Below are 22369 nucleotides of genomic sequence, written 5' to 3'. Positions count from 1 at the left end.
GGAGGGGGGGACATGGAGGTAGAGGGGCCGGAGAGAGTGGAGCGGATGTTGTCTACCTTTGTTTTGAAGAAGGAGATGAAGCTGTTGCACCGCTCCTGCGTATTAACGGAGTGTAGGGGGGTCTGGGGATTGAGGAGATGATTTATGGTTGAGAAAAGTTTCTTGGAGTTACCAGGGCTTGCTTTGGTGATAACCATTCCCTTATCTGATTTTGTTCTTTGGGCTTTGATGGTGAAAGTAAAGTGCCATTGTCATACCTTTGTAAACCATTGATGCACTCTTAAAACTAATGTCTTGTCCTTATTTGGACACAGAGATGTTTTGATTGTCAACGTTTTTTTTTTTTTTTTTTTTTTTAAATCCTTTTTCCCTTCATCTACTTCCTGAATTTTTGGTCAGCGATTGCGGGGACATCGAAACACCGGGACACATGAAACTTGGTAGGCAGGAAAAATCCTTTTTCCCTTCATCTACTTCCTGAATTTTTGGTCAGCGATTGCGGGGACATCGAAACACTGGGACACATGAAACTTGGTAGGCATGTAGCCCCAGTAGACTTTTAGGGAAAATTTTCGTTGTTTTCGGGGGCCACACCATCCCTGCGCGGGCCCCCCCGAAAATTCATTTTTCCCATCATCTAAAGTACTTCCTGAATGTTTGGTCAACGATTGCCAGGACAATTTTTTTTTTTTTTTTTCGTAACAGTCTACAGGGGCTACATGCCCACCCAAGTTTCATGTGCCCCCGTGTTATGGTGTCCCCGGGAATTGTTGACCAAAATTTAGGAAGTAGATGAAGTTTGAGTTTGAGTTTGAGTTTGAGTTGAGTTTTAATCAAATTTCTGCAGCAATTAGCATATATTCCCTCAGTTTGCCTTGAGACTTCAATGAAACCCATGAATAGGACTTCCTGCTTTCAATTTGTGAAAACTGTTTTTTTTAAAGATACAAAACTTAATGCTAATCTATGAAGTGTCCCTTTAACATTTTGGGCGTTCGCGCTAAAATATCAAGGTGAAAGTGATCATAGTTTGCGTGGAATAGACCCAGCTCCCAACCCAACTTTGAGAATAGATTAATGCCGATAACGCATGTTAACGCCGATAACACTAGACAAAACGGATGTATAAACCATTTTTACATGCACAAAATATTTTTACAGATACAAATTATTTTTACATGTACACAAATCTTTTTACGAGCACAAAATATTCTTACAAACACAAAACTTTGGTACAGGTACAGAAAACCTTTATACCACACTATTAGCGCTTATCTTTAAGAACTTAATCTGAACAGGTGTCAAGTCATTGAAATGTATTTTTTTTTTTTTTTTTTACTTTGTGTGGGAATAGCGGATGCAGAAAAACAACATTCCCTACACTCACACACACACATATACAGACATACAGACACACATAAAGATGCACAGAGGTGGCAGTCCGCTGTAGCATTGCCAGTAAACAGCGCAGCGGATACAGTAGACAAGGCTAAATCAAAACCTACTTTTGTTTTCATCAAACTGGGGCCAGAGATGATGGCCTTTGGTGAATAGTTTCAATATTTTCCCTTTTTTCCCTTGGCAGACATTTGTTATTTTCATCAGCAGAAAGTGAAGAATTCTGAACAGTTTCAGCACTAATCTGTTTGAATTAAGTTTTAGATGGAAAAGTTGTGCTTTATTATGACTGCTGCTAGCATAGCTAGCGTAGGGGGCCTCTCCACCCTCCAAAACCCCCAAAATGTAGTTTTTCCTAAATAACTACCTGAACTGTGGCACTGAGGATGACAAAATGTTTATGGTATGTTGGTCTCAAGTGTCCGCATCAACTTAGCTTATAACCAGTCATTTGTGATTTGCACCCCCATGGTAAAAAATGAAAATGCAATATTATATTGCTGTAATCGCCCCTATCTTCAGATGAAATGTTATGAACTGCACCAAATTGCATGTGTATGATTAACCTGACATCCTCTGGGAGTATGCCAAGTTTTGTGGAATTTCATCCATGGGGGGCTATAAAATAAATCAATTTATGTACATTTAGTGACTGTACACCCATCTGCCTGCAGATGGTGCTTTTGAGCGAAGGGTTGCTGGTTAAGAATGGCACACACTCATGCACACACCTGCGTACTCATATGCCACGGTGCTACGGTGTCCCGAAAGTCGGAGAGAACTAGATGACGGAAAAAAAAAAAACTTTGACAATCATGATACGACCGCTACACTAGCTACACTAGTGGCGGTCATAATAATGGGATAATAAATATTTTTCTCGATCCAACGTCTTTCTGTAGATAGTAAAATAAACTATTGTAGCGTGCCAGCAGACAATCCCAGACTGGTGAGCTCCCATAATGCTGTGCGAAGCATACATGTTGATAATGTTGAATACTGCGATGTTGGTTACGAAAGCATTATCTTGACTGTTGTGGCTGTGTTCTGTAGTTGCTAGAGTGCTTAGTACCAGGATAAACCAGTATGTGCTTCCAGCACAGCCTGAAGCAGAGGTACAGTCCTGGGACATGAAGGCTGGGTCTGGCAAGGTGTGGATGGCTATTTAATTTAAATAAAGTCTTCTGTTGAAAATATTTCCGCTCATTTCTGAATCGCAACACTATTTGTTTCCGCTATTCTGAGTAGCCTTTTAGAAAATTATCATCTGACTACTGACTGGTTGCCTCAACCCAACCAAATCCTATTTTTCGCAGAAGCCTTGACGTTACTGACTAGATAGTATATCAATCAGTCAAACATTATCTGTTACTGGAGCTTATGTGGTTGAGCAAAAAGACTAAAGGTACACCTGTTTTACACACGTATATGATGACACTGACACAAAGCTTTCACTGTAGGTCTTAACAGTAGGTCTATAAAAGCTTTGTGTGTGATGGTCATGGAAGGAGAATATCTTTACTGTCCCCAAAGGGCTATTGTACAGATAGCAGTAATGAAAAGATATGGCAGTTATATGGTATGGCTGTAGTTACTTTTCAGTTTCACTCTGCAGAATCAAAGCAGACCAAATCACCTTAACCTCCAGTTAAAGCCCCCCTTGGCAGGATTAGCTATACACACACACACACACACACACACACACACACACACACATATATATATATATATATATATGTATTTATTTTCTTTGTCCCGTCATGTACTTCCTGAATTTTTGGTCAACGATTCCCAGGACACTGTAACACCGGGGGAACATGAAACTTGGTGGGAAAACTTTGTGATTTGCACCCGCATGGAAAAAATTAAAATGCAATATAATATTGCTTTTAATCGCCCCTATCTTCAGATGACATGTTGTGAACTGCACCACATTTCATGTGTACTGTATTATTAACCTGACATCCTCTGGGAGTATGCCACGTTTTGTGGAATTTCATCCATGGGGGGCTATATAATAAAGGTATTTATGTGTAGGCCTACATTTAGTGACACCCAATGGCCTGCAGATGGTGCTATTTAGGAAAGGTGTTACCTTTCTCTCTCTCGACCGCGAGTGCAGGTCGGCTCGTTATCATCTAAAAACTTGCCTGCAGCTCGCGAGTTAATCGTCGACAGGTTATCCTACTGTTATTGCCGTATGGTGAGAAATGAAAGAGGCTTGATGTTCTGGAATGCCAGTTTAATTGGCTACTTTTAACATGGAGATCTCCCGCAATGGATTCACATTATACATCCTACTAACTCCCGCACTTACGTACATACAACCACACTTCCTGCTTACGTTTAACTACGTACCCCATTCCCATGAGCCCCCTAGTTAAAGCAACAAGCCTATACCCCCTTATTCTAATAACACTACCCCACTCTGGATGGCAATTAGCTAAATATAATTCCACTCCAGTATCAACAATGCACATAGTTAACACAGTTTTATAACAGGTTTTTTTTTTTTTTTTTTTTTTTTTTTACAAGTCGGTAGGGTACTTCTCTTGCGAGACGAGGAATAAGTCTGTTAACTGTCCAGTTTGGTAGCCCAGAGGAGTGCCTGCAGGGAGGGGGTGGCCATGCTGAGGGTGCTCATATGGGATCGAGATGACCAGTACGCCCCTGGACACATTTCTGTAACAGTGCCTAAGAAAAAAGAGTAAATTACTCAACCCACATATTGCAACAAGGTAACAACTCCAATATGTAGAACATTAATAACACAATATTCTGGATTACAGTTGGCAAGCATTAATAAAGAACAATAACATCGGCCTCTTAAGACTATGATGTCTCTGCCCCGGCAGTGGCGCAACTGGCTGGGGCACCTTCACCGTACGCTGGCGACCCGGGTTCGATTCCCGCCCCGTGGTCCTTTCCAGATCCCACCCCGACTCTCTCCCACTCACTTCCTGTCATTCTCTCTACTGTCCTGTCCAAATAAAGGCATAAAAAGCCCAAAAAATAATCTTAAAAAAAAAAAAAAAAAAAAGAAAAAAAAAAAAAGACTATGATGTCTCTGTATAACACCCATTACAAAACACTTCACCATTAACAATCAAATGCATATTACGTAGTAAATATCACCATTCCACAGTAATAACAATGCTTAATAGCAACAGCTATACTCATCTCTGTTTAATGGTCTATCCATTCTCCATAATGGTCCGGTCGCGTCCTGTTCCTCTTAAGCCGTCCAGTCCTGGGTACTGGACTGGAAACATCCAGTTGCGAAGTTCTGCACTACCCCCACTATCCTGAAGAGGGCTTGCTTCCTCGAGTGACAGTCCAGACTGTGGGGAACACGGTGGAACCGGATCAGTAGAGCCATCAACTGCTTGCTCCAAGTGCTCTAATCCGCTTGGTTCCTCAGGAGAGCTGCCGGAGAAAAGGCTGGATAGTCCCAGGTCCCCGTCTGTTGTTGGTAGGTCAATATCCGGAGTGGCCACTTCCGTGGGATTCCAGCCGGCTGCCTGCTCAAAGGCCCAGCCGTTATCGAGTGCAGCACGAGAATGGTATGGTTTCAGCTTGTCATGGTGGACCACTTTCACTTTAGTCCTAGGACCCTTCTGAATTCGGTAAATCAGGTCATCCAATTTGCTTAGAACGAAGTACGACACACACACACACACACAGACAGCGGGGCGCTGCTCATGTGGCGACCCGTAGCGGGTGTTTTGCACATCGTGAGTGTTTGTCGTGTTATGGAATTGTATTCCTAAATGTTTGTCAATGTCTGTCAATGAGGCTACCGTGACGAGATCACTAAACAATGGAGTTTCTTTATCTACTGACTTTACTTCTGATCCTGGTTACTCTGGGCGTCCAGTCCCATTCAGTCAGAATACAGTACACTCGGGAGTTTCTCTTGGGCCTACAATGGGCGCAGCAAACTTTGGATTTCTCGGTGGATTACCTGCTGGGCGGAAATTCGTCCCCTCCGGTGGCGGTCATTGACCGGCCACCAAAAAAGTTTGGGCATAGTCCAGGAAAGGTCCGGAAACGAGGAAGCAGGGGTGGCGTTCGGAGGCGCATCAGACAACAATTGCAACGAAATCGCGTACCGCTTCCATCAATGGTCCTATCGAATGTTCAGTCTCTGAGGAATAAATTGGACGAGCTGCAAGCCAACGTTTGTCATTTACGCGAATTCAGAGATGCCTGTGTCATGGCGTTTACTGAGACTTGGCTGACTGACATGGAGTCGGACTCTTCCCTGGAAATGAATGGCTTCGGGCCTCCTGTTCGTCTGGATCGGGACAGTTTGGCGACAGGTAGGAGCCAGGGTGGTGGTGTATGCTTGTACATAAACCGTAGATGGTGTAGTAACATTACGGTCAAACAACGCATATGTCTTTCAGACATCGAACTACTCTCTGTGTCATTACGTCCATTCTATCTCCCGAGGGAATTCCCTAATCTTTTCGTCACCGTCGTTTACATTCACCCCAAAGCGAACGCCAAAGCAGCCACTAACGAAATCTTTAAAGTGGTTCAGCATCTCCAATCGATCTCCCCGGACTCTCCTAACTTTATTATGGGGGATTTTAACCATTGCAAACTGAAGGGGATACTATCTGGATTTCATCAGTATATTACCTGTCCCACACGTCATATGAAAACTTTAGACCTATGCTATGGTCCCATTAAAGGGGCTTATAAATCCGTCGCTGCTCCCCCACTTGGATCGTCGGATCATAACATTGTCCATCTTCAACCATTATACAAGACTGTACTTCAACGAGAGAAGGTGGTGACGCAGAGGGTTGACGTTTGGTCTGATGACAGTTCTCTTGCCCTGCAGGGCTGTTTTGACTGTACCGATTGGTCTGTGTTTCAGGACTCTACAGATAATGTACACGATCTTACTGATGTGGTGTGTAGCTACATTAAATTCTGTAAAGAATCTGTGATTCCCTCTAAGGTAGTTAAGGTGTATCCCAATAATAAACCTTGGATCTCCTCTGAACTGAAAAGTTTGATAAGCCAGAGGAATGCTGCTTTTAAATGTGGTGATGTACTTAAGGTTAAAGGGATATTCCGCCATTTTTGGAAATACGCTCATTTTCCACCTCCCCTCGAGCAAAACAATCGATATTTACCTTGTTCCCGTTCATCCAGCCATTCTGTGAGTCTGGCGATACAACTTTTAGCTTCAGCCTAGCATAGATCACTGAATCGGATTAGACCATTAGCTTCTCGCCTGCTAGCTTCATGTTTAAAAGTGACTAAGATTTCTGATAATTTTCCCATTTAAAACGCGTCTCCTCTCAAGTTAGAAAGTGCAATAAGACCAACTGAAAATGAAACCTGGCGTTTTTCTAGGCTGATTCGACATGGAACTACACTCTCATCTGGCGTAATAATCAAGGCAACTTGCAAACGTACCATAGGCGCAGTGATATCGTACGCAGCATCTGAAAATAGTCCCCATAGACATCAAGCAGTAGTAGTGCCAGTAGCTGCAAGTTGCCTTGATTATTACGCCAGATGAGAATGTAGTTCCATGTCAAATCAGCCTAGAAAAACGGCAGGGTTCATTTTCAGTTGGTCTTATTGCACTTTCTAACTTGAGAGGACACACGTTTTAAATGGGAAAATTACCAGAAATATTAGTCACTTTTAAACATGAAGCTAGCAGGCGAGAAGCTAATGGTCTAATCCGATTCAATGATCTATGCTAGGCTGAAGCTAAAAGTTGTATCGCCAGACTCACAGAATGGCTGGATGAACGGGAACAAGGTAAATATCGATTGTTTTGCTCGAGGGAAGGTGGAAAATGAGCGTATTTCCAAAAATGGCGGAATATCCCTTTAAAGAACTAAGGAAAATGGTTCAGTCAGAAATTAAGAAAGCCAAAATTAATTATAAAGACAAGATAGAGACAGAATTTAGTAGTAACAATCCAAGAGTTGCTTGGAATGGCATGAGAAAAATGACTGGCTGTTTTGGGAAGGGGGACACTGGAGTTACACTTGCTGGTTTTGACTCTGATAATGATCTTGCTGACGGTTTAAACAAATTTTATGTGAGATTTGACAAGCATGATTTTACAGAAAAGGTTGACAGTTTGAGACATATGACCAAGCCATTCCCTAATACCATTAATATTGACACAAAGTTTGTGGTTAGGCTATTTAAGCAGACTCATGTTAGAAAGAGCCCAGGCCCGGATCAGATCTGTGGGAAGGTGCTCAAGACCTGTGCGGAGCAATTGGGGGGCATTTTCCAGTGCATTTTTGTGGAATGCCTGGAGCAACAGCGGATTCCAGTCATTTGGAAGCACTCTGTTGTTGTGCCTGTTGCAAAGTGTTCTAACCCCAAAACCCTGAATGACTTTAGACCAGTAGCCCTTACTTCTCTAGTTATGAGGTGTTTGAGAAGGTGATAAAACAGGTGATTCAGGTGCAGGTGAAGGGGTCCTTAGACCCCATGCAATTTGCATATAGAGCTGGCAGAGGTGTGGAGGATGCCACTCTGACGTTGCTGAACAGCCTGTACCACCACCTTGAGACCCCCATGTCACATGCTAGACTCCTTTTCATCGATTTGTCCTCTGCTTTTAATACTATACCGCCACATTTGCTTGCAGAGAAACTTCTCTACGACTTTAAACTTGATTTTAACATTGTTGGTTGGATTTTAGATTTTATGACGCATAGGTCACAGTGTGTTAGAGTCAATGGTGTTTTCTCTGAGAAGCTCTACTCCTCCACTGGTTCCCCCCAAGGGTGTGTGCTTTCACCTCTCCTGTATATTCTATACACCAACAGCTGCAGAACTCAGACAGATAATAGACAAATTATCAAGTCTGCCGATGACTCTGTCATAATTAGTCTGCTTAAGGGGGGGGATCAAGATCATGGACCAGTTGTGAATGACTTTGTCACTTGGTGTGATGAGTCCTATCTTGAACTGAACGTGTCCAAAACCAAGGACATGGTCATTGATTTTAGAAAATCTGCACCTATCCCCAAGCCTACAGTTATTGGAGGAGTGGAAGTGGAAATAATGGACAGCTACAAATATCTTGGAACTGTGCTGGACAGCAAACTATGTTTCCAAATTAATGCAGAGGCTATCTATAAAAAGGTCCAACAACGTCTCTACTTTTTAAGAAAAATGAACTCTTTTATTAATGTGTGCACAAAAATGTTGACATTGTCTTATAAATCTTTTATTGAGTCAGTCCTGTCTTTTTCTATTGTTGTATGGTTTGGCAACCTTAACCTTGCCGAGCGCAACAAGTTGGGTCGGTTGGTCAGTGTGGCTGGCAAGATCATAGGGCTGAATCAGTCTCCACTCCGTGACTTGTTTGACCGTCATGTCCTTAGGAGGGCTATGGCCATTCTGGACTGTGTTGACCATCCCCTCTATAGCGAGTTTGTGCTTCTACCCTCAGGTAGAAGGTATAGAGTTCCCACCCACAGGACTAAACGTTATCAACTTTCCTTTGTATGTAATGCAATTAACATGCTGAATTTGCACAAATGATGTCACTATTGCACTTTATGCTCCCTTTGCACACTGTACTTGGACTATTGCTCATCTTGGCCTCTCTGTGGAGTGATCTTGCACTGTGTCTTATTTTATGTACTGGTCCTTGTCTATCTGTGTTGTAATGTTGTCTTCATTGTTATTTATTAGCTTGTATTTTGCGTCATTTGTTATGTGTCAACACCTGGCTACAACTTAATTTCCCCCTGTGGGATAATAAAATTGACTTGACTTGACTTGACTTGACTTGACTTGACTTGACGGTCCTTCGTACGATGGTAAGAACTTCCTCACTCTGTTCCGGACACGTTGCGTCCCCTTTACCAGATACCAAACAGCATCCCCAATATTATACATGGTCCGACAGATGTTCTTGTCATAATGCCTTTTGGCTCTCTCAGTGGATTGCTTGAGAACATCTCTTGCTATCTGATGAGCCAATTCCAGATGCTGCCGGAGGTCTTTTACATACTGTGGGGGACTTTTGATGCTATCGAAACCGGGGGGCATCCCCGAAACAAGGTCAATTGGCTCTGTTAGCTCCCTTCCAAACATCATCATGTTAGGGCTAAAACCAGTTGAGCTGTGTTTTGTTGCTCTGTAGGCCATGACAGCGTATGGAATCATCAGGTCTCAATCCCAATGGCAGCTTTCTGCGGTGGTTACCAAGATCTTTTGAAGAGTTGCATTAAAACGCTCTACTTGCCCATCTGATTGTGGCCTGAATGGTGTTGTGTGTGTTTTATGTATTCCCAAGGTCTCACACATGTTACGGAACACTTCGGATTCGAAATTTGAGCCTTGGTCACTATGGAGAGTGTATGGTGCCCCGTATCGGCACACCCATTCGGAGGTCAGGATTGCGGCCACCGTCTCGGCTCGTTCATCAGGCAGAGGATAAGCCTCTACCCATTTGCTGAAATAGTCTTGGACTACCAGCACATACCGATTATGTCGATCCGTCTCATTTAGTGGCCCCATAATGTTCAGAGCAACTCGCTCCATGGGTGCCCCTACTTGAACTGTGCCCATGGAGGCCTGAGGTGTTTTCAGCGGCCGGGCCTTTGCAGCACAACTTGTGCAGGTTCGGCACCAGAGAACAACGTCCTCTCGCATTTGGTACCAGTAATAGCGAGTCTGCAGACGAGCGAGTGTGCGTTCTACCCCAAAATGACCTGCCACAGGTACATCATGCATCTGTGTTAGCACATCTGACTGCAGAGCACGAGGCAACACGACCTGAGGGTAAAATGAAACATCATTGGTGTTGTAGAATCTTCTCATCAGGATACCATCTTTGAGATACAGTCGGTTCCACTGACTCCAGTAGGCTTTTGTGGCCGGACTACAAGGTGCCACCTCTAGCCATGGTGGACGCCCCTCACCGGACTCCAACCATCTACGAAGAGGTGCAATATGTGAGTCTGCTGCTTGTGCGTCTCTCAACTGTTTAGTAGTCCAACCAGCAAACAGGCTCGAAGTACTGGCATTGGTAAGACATATCCTATCCATCTGGCTTTCCATCAGCTCTTCCTTTGCTGACTCCTCTACCCCCACTAGAGCCGGCCTCACCAGTTGAACTTCCCCTTCTAGGTTGCACTGTATTCCCTGATGTTCCACCATCACAGGGTCCTGGGTGACCTCGGGCAGCTTACAAGGGCAAGTAGCACGGCATGGGCGTCGAGAGAGACTGTCCACATTCACGTGTAGACGACCGGCCCGGTGAATGATGTTAAAATTGTACCAATTGTCGCCAAGCTTCTCCAACCACCTTGCTAGCTGCCCCTCAGGCTCTTTCATCCTGGTCAGCCAGCGGAGACTGTTATGGTCGGTGCGGACAGTGAAGGTCCGGCCAAGCAGGTATTGGCGGAAATGGGTGACAAATTCCACCACAGCCAGTAATTCCCGTCTGTTCAGCCGTTGACAATCTCCGACTTCCATAGGCCAACACACGCTCCTCCCCATTTTGAATCTAAGCTAGAACCGCTCCTATCCCAACATCACTTGCATCAGTATCCAGGATAAGGTCGCCATGGTCCAGAGGGTAACCTAATACTGGCACAGAGGTAAGTAGATGTTTTAGTTCCCTGAACGCCTTATCACATTCCTCCGTCCAATGAAAACGAGCGTATTTCTTTGTGAGAGCATGGAGTGGTTGAGCTATGGTTGCAAAATTGCTGACAAAACGTCTGTAATAGGATGTTAATCCTACAAATTGGCTGACTTCTGAAACTGTGGTTGGGGTTGGCCACCGCTGCACCTTGGTGATCTTCTGAGGGTCTGTCGCAACACCAGCTTCAGATACAATATGCCCCAGGTAGGCGACCTCGCGTTTGAACAGGTGGCACTTGGACGGTTTGAGCTTGAGGTTTGCCTGCCGGAGTCGGTCAAAGACCTGTTGGAGGCGGTGGAGCATCTCTGGAACAAGGCAAGACCCACATCAAGGCTTTGCTGGATTTGCTGATCCGCATCTTTCTGTTTTTCATTTGCCATGCGTCTGGGTCGCTGTTTAATTGGAGCACCTGGGTGGGTTTCAATGTCATGTTTAACTAGACTTGTGCAGCCTTAATCACCAGGGCCTGTTGAAAAGATGTCCCTATAGCGGTGCAGCATCTGCTCCAGGTTGTGTCGGTCTTCAGTATTTAAATCAGTGGAGCTCTGGGTGTACAACTCTCGCAGGTGATCTGGTAATATCTGATGTTGAGCTTCAATGGGGGGGGGGTTCGCTGGTGGTGGCACAGTGAACCACGTCAGCTGGATGGAGAAGCCCCACTACTGCTCCTATTTTCACGGTGACTGTTGTGCTCCCTGGGTTGTACACTCGAATGAGAATGCACCTAGGCCCAGCTTCCATGACAACCCGTGCGACCAACACTTGATGCTTCTCCACAAATCTCTTTGTGGGGCTTAGGAGAATTTCACCTCTTACAGGTCCACGGAGATGGGCACGGCCTGGTATAATGAATTCTTGACCTGGTCCTAAACTGGTGGTGCGAGCTATTCGGGCAATGTGTGTCTTTGGCTGGTTGTTGGGGTGGAAAAATGGTTTTTGCTCACCAAACAGTATGATTTTCCTCTGTCCAAAGTCCAGTCTCGCACAAGCCTGCTCCAAAAAAGCATTACCCAGGATAGCATCTGTATCGGCTATGTTGGCAACAATGAAGTTAACACTCACCGTGTGGCTTCCCAATTGCACAGGTATATGTGGTTCCCCTAGTACAGGTATCTTCTCCGGTCCAATCCCCTGCAGTGACTGTACCATTGATGGTTGTAGCGGGGGTCTGATGTCTGGATCCAAAGCCGAGTAATGGGCAGCAGGCAGAACATTCCTCCGTGCCCCTGTATCCAAGAGTGCGCAGACCTCATTGATGTGTATCAATACATGGATGCTCATCTCTTCACCTTGGGCTTTGACATGCAACACGCTTTGAGTGTTTCCCCTCTCAGCCTGGGGAGGTGTTGACATGACAGGTGCTGTTGTACTCAGGCCTTTAGGGCTGGGGCATTGCCGTTTCATATGTCCGAGGCAAGAGCAATTATGGCAGCGCACTTCTGCCCAATTGATACTTCCACGTTTACCTGCTCTTGTCAGCCTATTACGGATATTTTGCGGTCGAGGAGCTGTCTCTGCCATGTCTTCAACAGGTGTGTCATCTTCTCCTCCGTGGCAGGCTAATATGGATGCAATTGAAGGTCTATGAGTGGCTGTGTTGCGCGCACCTGCTCCCATCAGGCAAGTCAAATTTTCAGCTGCTTTTTTGGTAGTCTCATAACGATGAGCAATCACATAGGCCTGGGCCAAGGTGCTGGGTCGCTTTTCAAGAAGTTTTTGTACCATTCCTACATCTCCTACTGCATTGGTGAACACTTCTACTGCAAGAGCATCTTGTTCTCCTTCTGTCTTGTCCGCATAAACTATAGAGATCTTATCATAGATGTCATCTCTCAGGCTATGTAAGGCCTCACCTGGTTTACGTACCCACTGCCTTAGCTCAATTCCCACAGCAGCTGCGTGCTGCGAGGTGGGGCCATAGGCCATTTCTAGCTCCTCCACAATACGATGATAGCCCCATCCTGCTGACCTCGTGTTTCGGTTTACAATGCTACCTGCAGCCCCCACTAAAGAGAATTTTAACTGAATAGCCATTGTTTGTTCTGACCAGTGGTTGGCTAACGCACAACTTTTGAAACGATGGATAAATTCTCTCCATGGTGTAGTACCATCATATTGACCTGGCTTTAAAGTAGGAATGCGCTCATGTTGACTAACCTCATCCTCACTCTCTGAGGACTGACCATAGCGCCTTGACTGATGACACCCTCTCTGTGCACGGGGTCTACTGCACCTTGATGGTGGATGTCCTGATTGCTGCTCTCTCCTAACATCGCACTGCTGACTCGTGTGCCTGTCAAACAAGGTAGCTTTGTCAGTCTGGTGTGCACATACACAACGTTCATTGGAAAACCCTGGCGTGGTGAACTGTGGAGACTCAATTAATGATGCGGTGAATGGGTTAGTTCTTCTTTGTGTGCTTTTAGCATGAATGCTATGAAGATCAGGTATGAAGGGGTTAATATGAGCTGTTCTAGGCATGGCATTGGCTGGACAAACACAAAATGGTGCATCAGTCTTGATATCTGCTTGTGTACTTCCTACATGCCTAGGCAACATGCTATGTGAATACTCCACTTCTCCCCTCCTCGCCATTTCATTCGTTATATCAGTCAGAAAAGGATTCGTAGTTGACAATGGTGTTGTTTCATGAGTAAAAGTACTCTCATTGTCATTAGAACATGTAGCCTGTTGCTTTGTTGTGCATATGAACTGACTGGGCTGGCTAGCACAACCAAAGCAGCTCGCGCCAATTTGCCCAACATTCTTTGACAATTGTGGCTCCAAAGATGACGACTGACTCATTTCAAGAGGAGTTAAACACATAGAATCTTTGAAATACGTTGTCAGATCGTTTTCATAGTCACTTATCACGTTGCCATTTCTCTTGCGAGAGGTCCCGGGTTCAAATCCCAGACGAGCCCCCAGTGTTACCTTTCTCTCTCTCGACCGCGAGTGCAGGTCGGCTCGTTATCTTCTAAAAACTTGCCTGCAGCTCGCGAGGTAATCGTTGACAGGTTATCCTACTGTTATTGCCGTATGGTGAGAAATGAAAGAGGCTTGATGTTCTGGAATGCCAGTTTAATTGGCTACTTTTAACATGGAGATCTCCCGCAATGGATTCACATTATACATCCTACTAACTCCCGCACTTACGTACATACAACCACACTTCCTGCTTACGTTTAACTACGTACCCCATTCCCATGAGCCCCTTAGTTAAAGCAACAAGCCTACCCCCTTATTCTAATAACAAAGGGTTGCTGGTTAGGTACTGTCACACACACACACACACACACACACACACACACACACACACACACACACACACACACAAACACATCCAAACACACAGCGCACACACGCACACACATTTTTATACACAAAAGCAAACTCACACATGCACACACTCATTTATATACACATGAGCTGCAAGAGTAGGATATGCATATCATTTGCGCAAAAAGGAGATACAGGAAAGTTGACAAGCGTCATTTATTTTTGTGGAGAGAATGTACAGAACTGCGTGGCGGTCATATTGTGTACCGCTATGCGGTACATCTAGTTTGACTTATTTTGGGTTGAATGACGGCTGTCTCGCTTCCCCCATCACCTCTGAGCGGAAAAACCATGTAAGTTCTGACAAATAGAAAGTCTCCAGCTTCGTGATCATGCTCATGAAAAGGCAGACTGACCGATTGAGGAGTGTTGTAAAACATACAAGCTAAAACTGTAGGGGAAGCTCTGCAGAGAAATCTGCAAGCGTAAAACGAGCGAAAAAGAAAAACGAAAGTGAAACTGGCGATGAAATCGCCAAACCTGCATCTACCCTTTAAAACGAGTTTCCTGTTTCTCACTTCTCTTACCGGGACGATAAGTTCCCGATAATAGGCTACCTTGCATTCACCCATTCAATCATGATGGTGGAGGCTGATTTGCTCAACACCTTTTCAATTACTGAATGATGACTTTGCCACTTCGTGCCTAGAACTTAAGACTGTGAAGCACAATAGACAGAACATTTATACCAGGTATTTTAGGGGCACAGAAGATGTGAGTAAACACCTTACAAGGATAAACAGGGTAATTGCAAGACATTCCAGAATTATTCAGCAGAAAGCTAGTTATGTATAACATACACTCTATTAATATCATCCCGGCTAGACACTACGCCAGTCAGTCAAACATTATCTCACTCATACCCTTGTTACTGGAGCTTATGTGATGGAGTGAAAGACAAAGGTTAACCTGTTTTACACACGTACAGTATGTCCTGAAAATGACACAACGTTTTCACTGCTCAACAGCAGGTCTAACATGTAGTGCCACCCTAAACTTTATGGCAGTAAACTACAACCCCAAATTCCAAAGTTAGGATGTTTTGTAAAATGCAAATAAAAACAGAATGTGGTAATAAACTACAGCCCTTTTACTGTCCATAGTTTAGTCGACTTCACCTAGACAAGTATATTTGTACATTAACTCAATTGAACATTTAAAAGGGGGGCTTTACTGTAGCAATGCTTTACCAGGGGTGTCTTTATATTCACTCATGTGTACGTATCTCCACTTACCACATTTTATCATATATGAACACTGACCCTGTCTTCAACACAGGAAGGGCAGGTGAATACACATGGGAGAGTATAGGCCTATTGATCTTGATATGGTGAATGTGAGGGACCAGGCTGTTCGGATGCAGAAATAAAGTTTAGAAATTACGATTTATCTTTACACAAATAATCATAATTTGTGCAATAAATAAGATCTTTAACTAAAGAATACATTCACAAAAGAAGTTCTAAGCCAAAGTGAGGTCAACTGACCAGAACTTATTCTCAAACTTATTCTTTTAAATATTCAAAGCATTTTGCTGCTAATCTCACAGTCTATTCTATTCCTTCCAACTGAACTTGAATGAATGAAATGAAGTAAATATGTACTATCTGAGTTGTCATGCATGTCACTAAATGCCTTAATTGAGCAAATGAAGGAACATTGCTTGTAGAGAAGTGACATTGCAGCAAGAGCATGTGACAGAAAGATGTTCACATATGCAGGACAGGTATTATGCAATAGTGTGACATTTGCGGTGGACTAGCATTTATCAACTCAGAAGTTCAGACACACAGAGAAGACAGCATGAAACCAAATCTACTTTTTCTGCTTCTCTGTAAGTCAAGCACAATTATATTTTATGTATGTGTATTTCCTGTATGAAGCAGTATTTTATCTGTACTGTATACTGTACATACGCATTGAGGTATCTCTGAACCTCTCACAAAGTACATTGTACAACTGTTCAAGTCTATCATTTCAATGACACTTCATACTTTTTTTGACACTTTTGTTGACTTGTCAAGTTAACTCAAAAATGTAAGGTAGCAGCGTTAACACATCTCTTTTTAAGTTAAAAGGGCATATTATTTTTTAAAGACATCTCAAATTTCTTTTTACAGCCCACTGGTGACAATTGTTAGTGTACTCTTCTCTGCCAATGCATTAACTAACTTTCCCCGGTTCTTCTGTAGTGTTTGCTTTATTTGTTCCAGTTAATGTTTACAGTGCATGCAACAATGGCTTCTATACCAGTCACTTTTACATTTTTGATTAGTAATATACCCCCCTCTCTGCCATTCTCCCCCTTAAATCAGTGTTTGGAGCAGACACTGCATTTGGATCTACAGATCGTGAGTAGGGGTTTAATTTTTTATATTATGTTTACCATTGTACTTATTACTTATTATTCTTCTAAAAGCATATTTTGTTTCACTCAATGAGAAATTAGTCTCTTTTTTGAAACTAAGTGAAGTTCTCCAATAAATATTTTCTTAAGATCTGCTAATTTGTTCATCATTTGGCATGGTCTGCAATACTTATTATTTTACATGAATGGCTAATACATGTTCTCCATTGTTTTGGTCATAAACAGCAAAACCTAAGCCAGTTCTTAGAGGACCTCCACAGGCCTGGCTGACTGAAGGAGACTCAGTGACGCTGAGCTGTGACGTTGGAGGCTCCACTACAGGCTGCAGATTCAACTGGTACAAGACTGTTCCCTATAGGCCTGAATTGTTATTATTCACACATGAAAGAAAAACCTACTTTCTACAGCTGGTCTCAGACAGCATCAGAGGAGCTGGAGGCTCCTACACTCTCAGCCCTGCTGCTCTTAGACACACAGGGGTTTATGTGTGCAGAGGAGAGAGAGGAGAGCCAGCCCATCACACAGAGTTCAGCCAACCTCAGCCTCTCTGGGTCACAGGTGATATTGCTTAGAACTGTTGATGTGATGTTTTAGTTTTTGTTTGTGAAGTTGAATGATTTTTTTAAAAAACACATTTTTATGAAGTGTGGAGTGTGTTTTTCTATTCGTTCTTTTTTTTCCGTAGGTCTTTCTACTCCATCCTTGCTGGTTGTCACCCCCAACAAAACTGCACATTTTGCATCTCAGTCTCTGTCCCTGAACTGTACAGACAATGGAATCTTAACAGGATGGAGACTGAGGTGGTTCTCAGGTATGATGGAGCGTGAAAAATGTCCTTATGGTTGGACAAACACGGGATCCAGCTGCAGCATCAACTCATTATCATCAGCACACAGTGGAGTTTACTGGTGTCAATCTGAGTCTGGAGAGCAGAGTGATCCTGTCAACATTACTATACATTGTGAGTAAACCATCAGAGTATTTTCACATTCAGAATTAGGGCATAAGCAAATATCAGCCTTTTGTAACAAATTATTTTAAAATATATTTTAAAATAATTTGTTACAAAAGGCTGATATACAATTTCTAGGCTAGAAATTAATAACATTTCCTACAGTATGGAGGAAATGTTATTAATTTCTAGCCTAGAAATCTAGACGCCCCTAGCGGCAGCTTATCTAATCTGCTGCCGGGGTAGTCTAGCAACTCTCGGTTGACTTGGGGGCTTGCCATTTTCAATGGGGTCCGGACCAATCACATCATGTATAGAGTCGGTAGGTGGTCTTAAGATAATGACAACAACTGACCTGCGACCAGAAGTTGCGACTGTTAAGCATCCTGCTACTTGAAAACAAGTATGATTCGTTTAGCGCTATCCTATTGTGTGGAGAGGGAATTTGAAAGACAACCATTTGTCCCACCCCTCTGATTGAGCGCTGCTATGGTGAGTTTCTAGACCCTACATCTTGATGTGGGTCTTGCTCGTTAGGCTAATTAATCACTGTAAACGACAGTCCGTTAACTACTCTGTGCTTTGAAAGCTGATGCTTTGATGACACCCAGCAAGGGATGCTCACCCAGGATAACTGTGCGATGAGTTGGGAGTAAAACTGTTGGCAACAATGTATTCTGGCAGTTGGGAGTGAGCGAGGAACTCCAATTTTTAAATTGTTATAAAGATTCAAATCTTACTTGACATTTATGTTCTACATAGATGGCATGGTGATCCTAGAGAGTCCTGTCCATCCTGTGACTGAGGGAGATCCTCTGACTCTGCGCTGTAGATATTACTCCCAGCCATCCAACATCAGTGCTGACTTCTATAAAGATGGGACACTCCTGCAGACCTCCACCACAGGAGAGATTACCATCCCTGCAGTCTCTAAGTCACATGAAGGCCTCTATAAGTGCAGACACCCAGACAAAGGAGAATCACCAGAGAGCTGGGTCACTGTAAAAGGTACACTTTATGTGTCTGCACTTGTAAATATGATAACTCTGATTGTCAGATTCACAGATATTAATGAAATTCACTTTTCTTATCAGGTTTAGCACCAGATACAGGACCATCTAAGCTAGAAATTGTTGGTGCAGTTGTTGGAGTGATACTAATCTTGGCTGTAGGCACAACGATACTCCTGATCTATTGTTTCAAGAAGCTTAAAGGTGAGACATCAAGGATCACTGACATTTTGTTTTAAAGCAAAGTCTGAGGCGCTCATGAGGATCAAATAAAAAGCCTTTATTCTTCATTAAAAATAAAAGAAACAGAAAACGTATGCCTTTCAGCTTGATACCTTCATTCTGAGCTTTGACAAAATGGTGGCCTTTTGGTTCTCTCTACAATTTAACGTGATCATATGACTATATGGGCATGAACAGTGACATATGTCGCACTTTTGTGAAACTTGGCTGGTATTGAAATCGTTGTTTCCCTCTCTATCAATAGGCCCTGGCACACAAACACCACTACCGTAAGTGTATAATATACACATTTCAGGTTTTTTAACAGGTATTGAACATGTAGCCTGTATCTTTATTTATCCTGTATCTAATCTTCTCAGCTGCATTATAGAGGAACTATGCAGGATTGGCGATTTCATCTCTGGTTTCGGTTTCGTTTTCGCTCGTTTTATGCTTGCATTTTCTCTGCAGAGTTTCCCCGACAGCTTTAGAGTGTATATTTATACATGTATAGGCTATATTTAAATATAAAAATTGCAAGCGTGGTTCTTCGTCTCAGACTTCCAGATGTAAACAAGGAGCGATCGTCTCCTGCAGAAAGTTGCATAGGGTCTCTTTAAAGTTTGCAGTAACTTGCATAAAGTCACAGAGTAGGTCTTTTATCACCCTCTAGTGGTCAGCAACAACATGACATCAGACAAGATCAGGACCAGCACATCTCTGGAGGAAAGGAAGACCAACAGGACTATTATACTTTACACAGTGGTCAGTTAATTGAGTTTTGTCTCACTGTAGTAACTCACAAGAGCCCAAATTCATTATCCTTCTAAAAAAAATGGTGTCATGGACACTGCTGACAGATAATCTGACAGATAATCTCATGCTGGCTATGCTGGGTAGCAGTTTTGTAGAATGTATGTTACCTGTTCATGTAAAGTACCAACAACATTTTGTGTTCCCCAATAGATGGTGCTGACGCTAGACTCAGTGATGTTACTTATGCCACTATTGATCAACAAGGCACCAGTGAGAATATCAAACACAGGAAGAAAAGTGAAGCTACATTTTATCTATTTTATTTGATAATCAAAAATGAGTTTAGCAAACTGTTATAGTAAACCAAACTCTTTATTGTGTTGCTCTTGAACTACAGAAGAAAGCCGTGAAGAAGAGGCTGACATTGTGTATTCAGAGCTTAAATCCGTGAAAAACACAGGTAAAATAAACAATGTTTAATTCTCTCTCCAAACATGGTTACACTAGATATGTATCCAGTATGTTGAATGGAGATGCTGAAATGAAGCATCCAGAATGAGACTTTTGTCCTTATGTTGCCTGTAGGGGAAGCTGATAGTTGGACACAGTGACCTCACGTTTGTCTATGACAGGACAAAAAAGGGTATGAAAAATAAGTTCATTTTTTCTGCTTTCACACATTCATCATCCAGATGTGATTAATCTCTTTCTGTCTTTGATAGTCATATTAGCCAGTTACACATTCCCCTATACTGTAAATATCTCAATATCTCAAATATCACTATGTATTTTGCAGGTCTTCAAGGACATGAGACAGAAATAGATGGGAGTAATGTTGCAGCAAAAAGGTTTTAGCTGGGCCACATACAGAATCTGAATTTAAAAGAACCAAACTCAATCTTCTGGAAGTGGACCGAAACAAGCATAAAGTGGACCGACACAAAAGGACTCCGTTCCCTCTGTATTCAGATGGAATTGATTTCAAAGAGGACTCTTCAGCTCTGATGGGGCTTCAGCTTTCTTCCTGTTTACACTATAGATTCTCTGAGACCTTGGATTATGGACTACGTACTGTAGATGCTCTGAGTTAGTTATGTATTATTTTCATCATTATTCATTGTTCAAATAATTATCATATCTCGTGATTGGTGTGGCGGCCCGCCTGTTTCATGCACGTTCTGTTTTTTTTTCTCATCTTTGATCATGTAAACAGTATCACATCACGTCACTGTATCCTAGACTAAGCTATTCTTAATTGTAATATCACTTGCAATATTTGCTTCTTCCTTCACTCACACAATTTGCATCTGCTTTCTCTTAGGTCAAGTGGTCTTCTCAAGTTTAGTTAAATATTATCATATCATCTAGGTACACTGCTGAATACTGAGCCAGCTCAACTAGGTGTTGAAATGTTACTGGTACCCCCTGTGTGTCAAAATGCATAATATATTTGTAAAAGACAGCTTCAATAAAGAGAGAACTGTCATATATTTTGTAAAATCATGCTACAATTCAGATATTCTGTTTTTGTTTGTTTGTTTGTTTGTTTGTTCTCATGTTGTATCTCATGACAGCAACATGACAACACTACTACTGTAGGTTTACAATTACAATTTAATCTCTAAATACTGATCTTCAAGATCAGTTCATCCTCAAACAGATCTTTTGTTGGAAAAAAGTTGTCTGCTTATCTGCATAAAGTCACAGTGTAGGTCTATGTCAGCATCTAGTGGCCAAAAAACAGCAGAACATCAGTCAGAGTCAGGACCACAGACTCTCTGTATTGAAGATCAGCAAGAATATGATTCCACAGTGGTGAGTTAACCTAATTATTTTGGTCTCTATTTTAAATCTGAAGAGATCAGAGACCCCTATAACTAATCCCATGAGAGATAAGTGTACTAAAGACAGGGTATGGCCTTTAAGTGCTTTGTGCAGATCATATTGGAATGCACTCTCTAAATTGCACTTGCATGGAAACCATATGTGTCCCCCCAATAGATGGCGTAACAGCCGAACTGAATGATGTTACTTATGCCATCATTGACCATCAGAGCACAAGAGAGAATGTCAAAAACTGGAAGAAAACAAAAGCCACATTTCTGGCACTTATACTAGAATACTGGAATGCACTCTCTAATTTAGATAGATAGATACTTTATTGATCCCCAAGGGGAAATTCAAGGTCCCAGCAGCTTAAGACACGACACACACATACAGTACATTCCATACATACATACATACATACATACATTGCATACATTACAATTTGCACTTGAATGGAATTTGTGTCCCCCAATAGATGGTGCAACAGCCGAACTGAATGATGCCACATTTCTGGCCCTTATACTAGTAATATACAGTAACAGTAGTGAAATAATAGAGGCCTGTCTTTAAACTCTACAACTCCTGAACTACAGAAGGTGAAGGTGAACCTGTGTATTCAGAGCTCCAAGTATGCAAAGACCACATGGCTGTTATTATTAACTGTCTGTAGTATTACTAGGGGGGCACTGTGGCACAATTGTGCACAACGCTTACACCACATTTGAGACCGACTTTTGAAATCCTACCACACTCGCTTCCTGCATGTCTCTCTCTTCACTTTCCAGTCCGATAAAGGCAAAAATCCCCAAAATACACTTCAAGTATTTGGATTAGCAATA

General features: G+C 42.7%; 1 protein-coding gene across 1 annotated transcript; it reads left to right on the top strand.

The window, feature by feature from the left end:
- Positions 1–15645: 15645 nt before the first annotated feature.
- LOC134059564 (Fc receptor-like protein 5) lies at positions 15646–21206 on the top strand. The gene is made up of 11 exons (XM_062516007.1): positions 15646–15682; positions 16989–17110; positions 17171–17321; positions 17449–17724; positions 18478–18929; positions 19213–19237; positions 19621–19712; positions 19914–20000; positions 20101–20163; positions 20289–20346; positions 20500–21206. Exons 1-5 carry the CDS (start codon positions 15646–15648, stop codon positions 18813–18815), a joined length of 924 nt encoding a protein of 307 aa, XP_062371991.1. The 3' UTR covers positions 18816–18929; positions 19213–19237; positions 19621–19712; positions 19914–20000; positions 20101–20163; positions 20289–20346; positions 20500–21206.
- Positions 21207–22369: the final 1163 nt, after the last annotated feature.

This window comes from Sardina pilchardus, chromosome 16, assembly GCF_963854185.1.
Source record: "Sardina pilchardus chromosome 16, fSarPil1.1, whole genome shotgun sequence".
NCBI lineage: Eukaryota > Metazoa > Chordata > Actinopteri > Clupeiformes > Clupeidae > Sardina > Sardina pilchardus.
The sequence above is the reverse complement of the archived record's forward strand: the minus strand, read 5'-3'. Positions and strand labels throughout refer to the sequence as shown.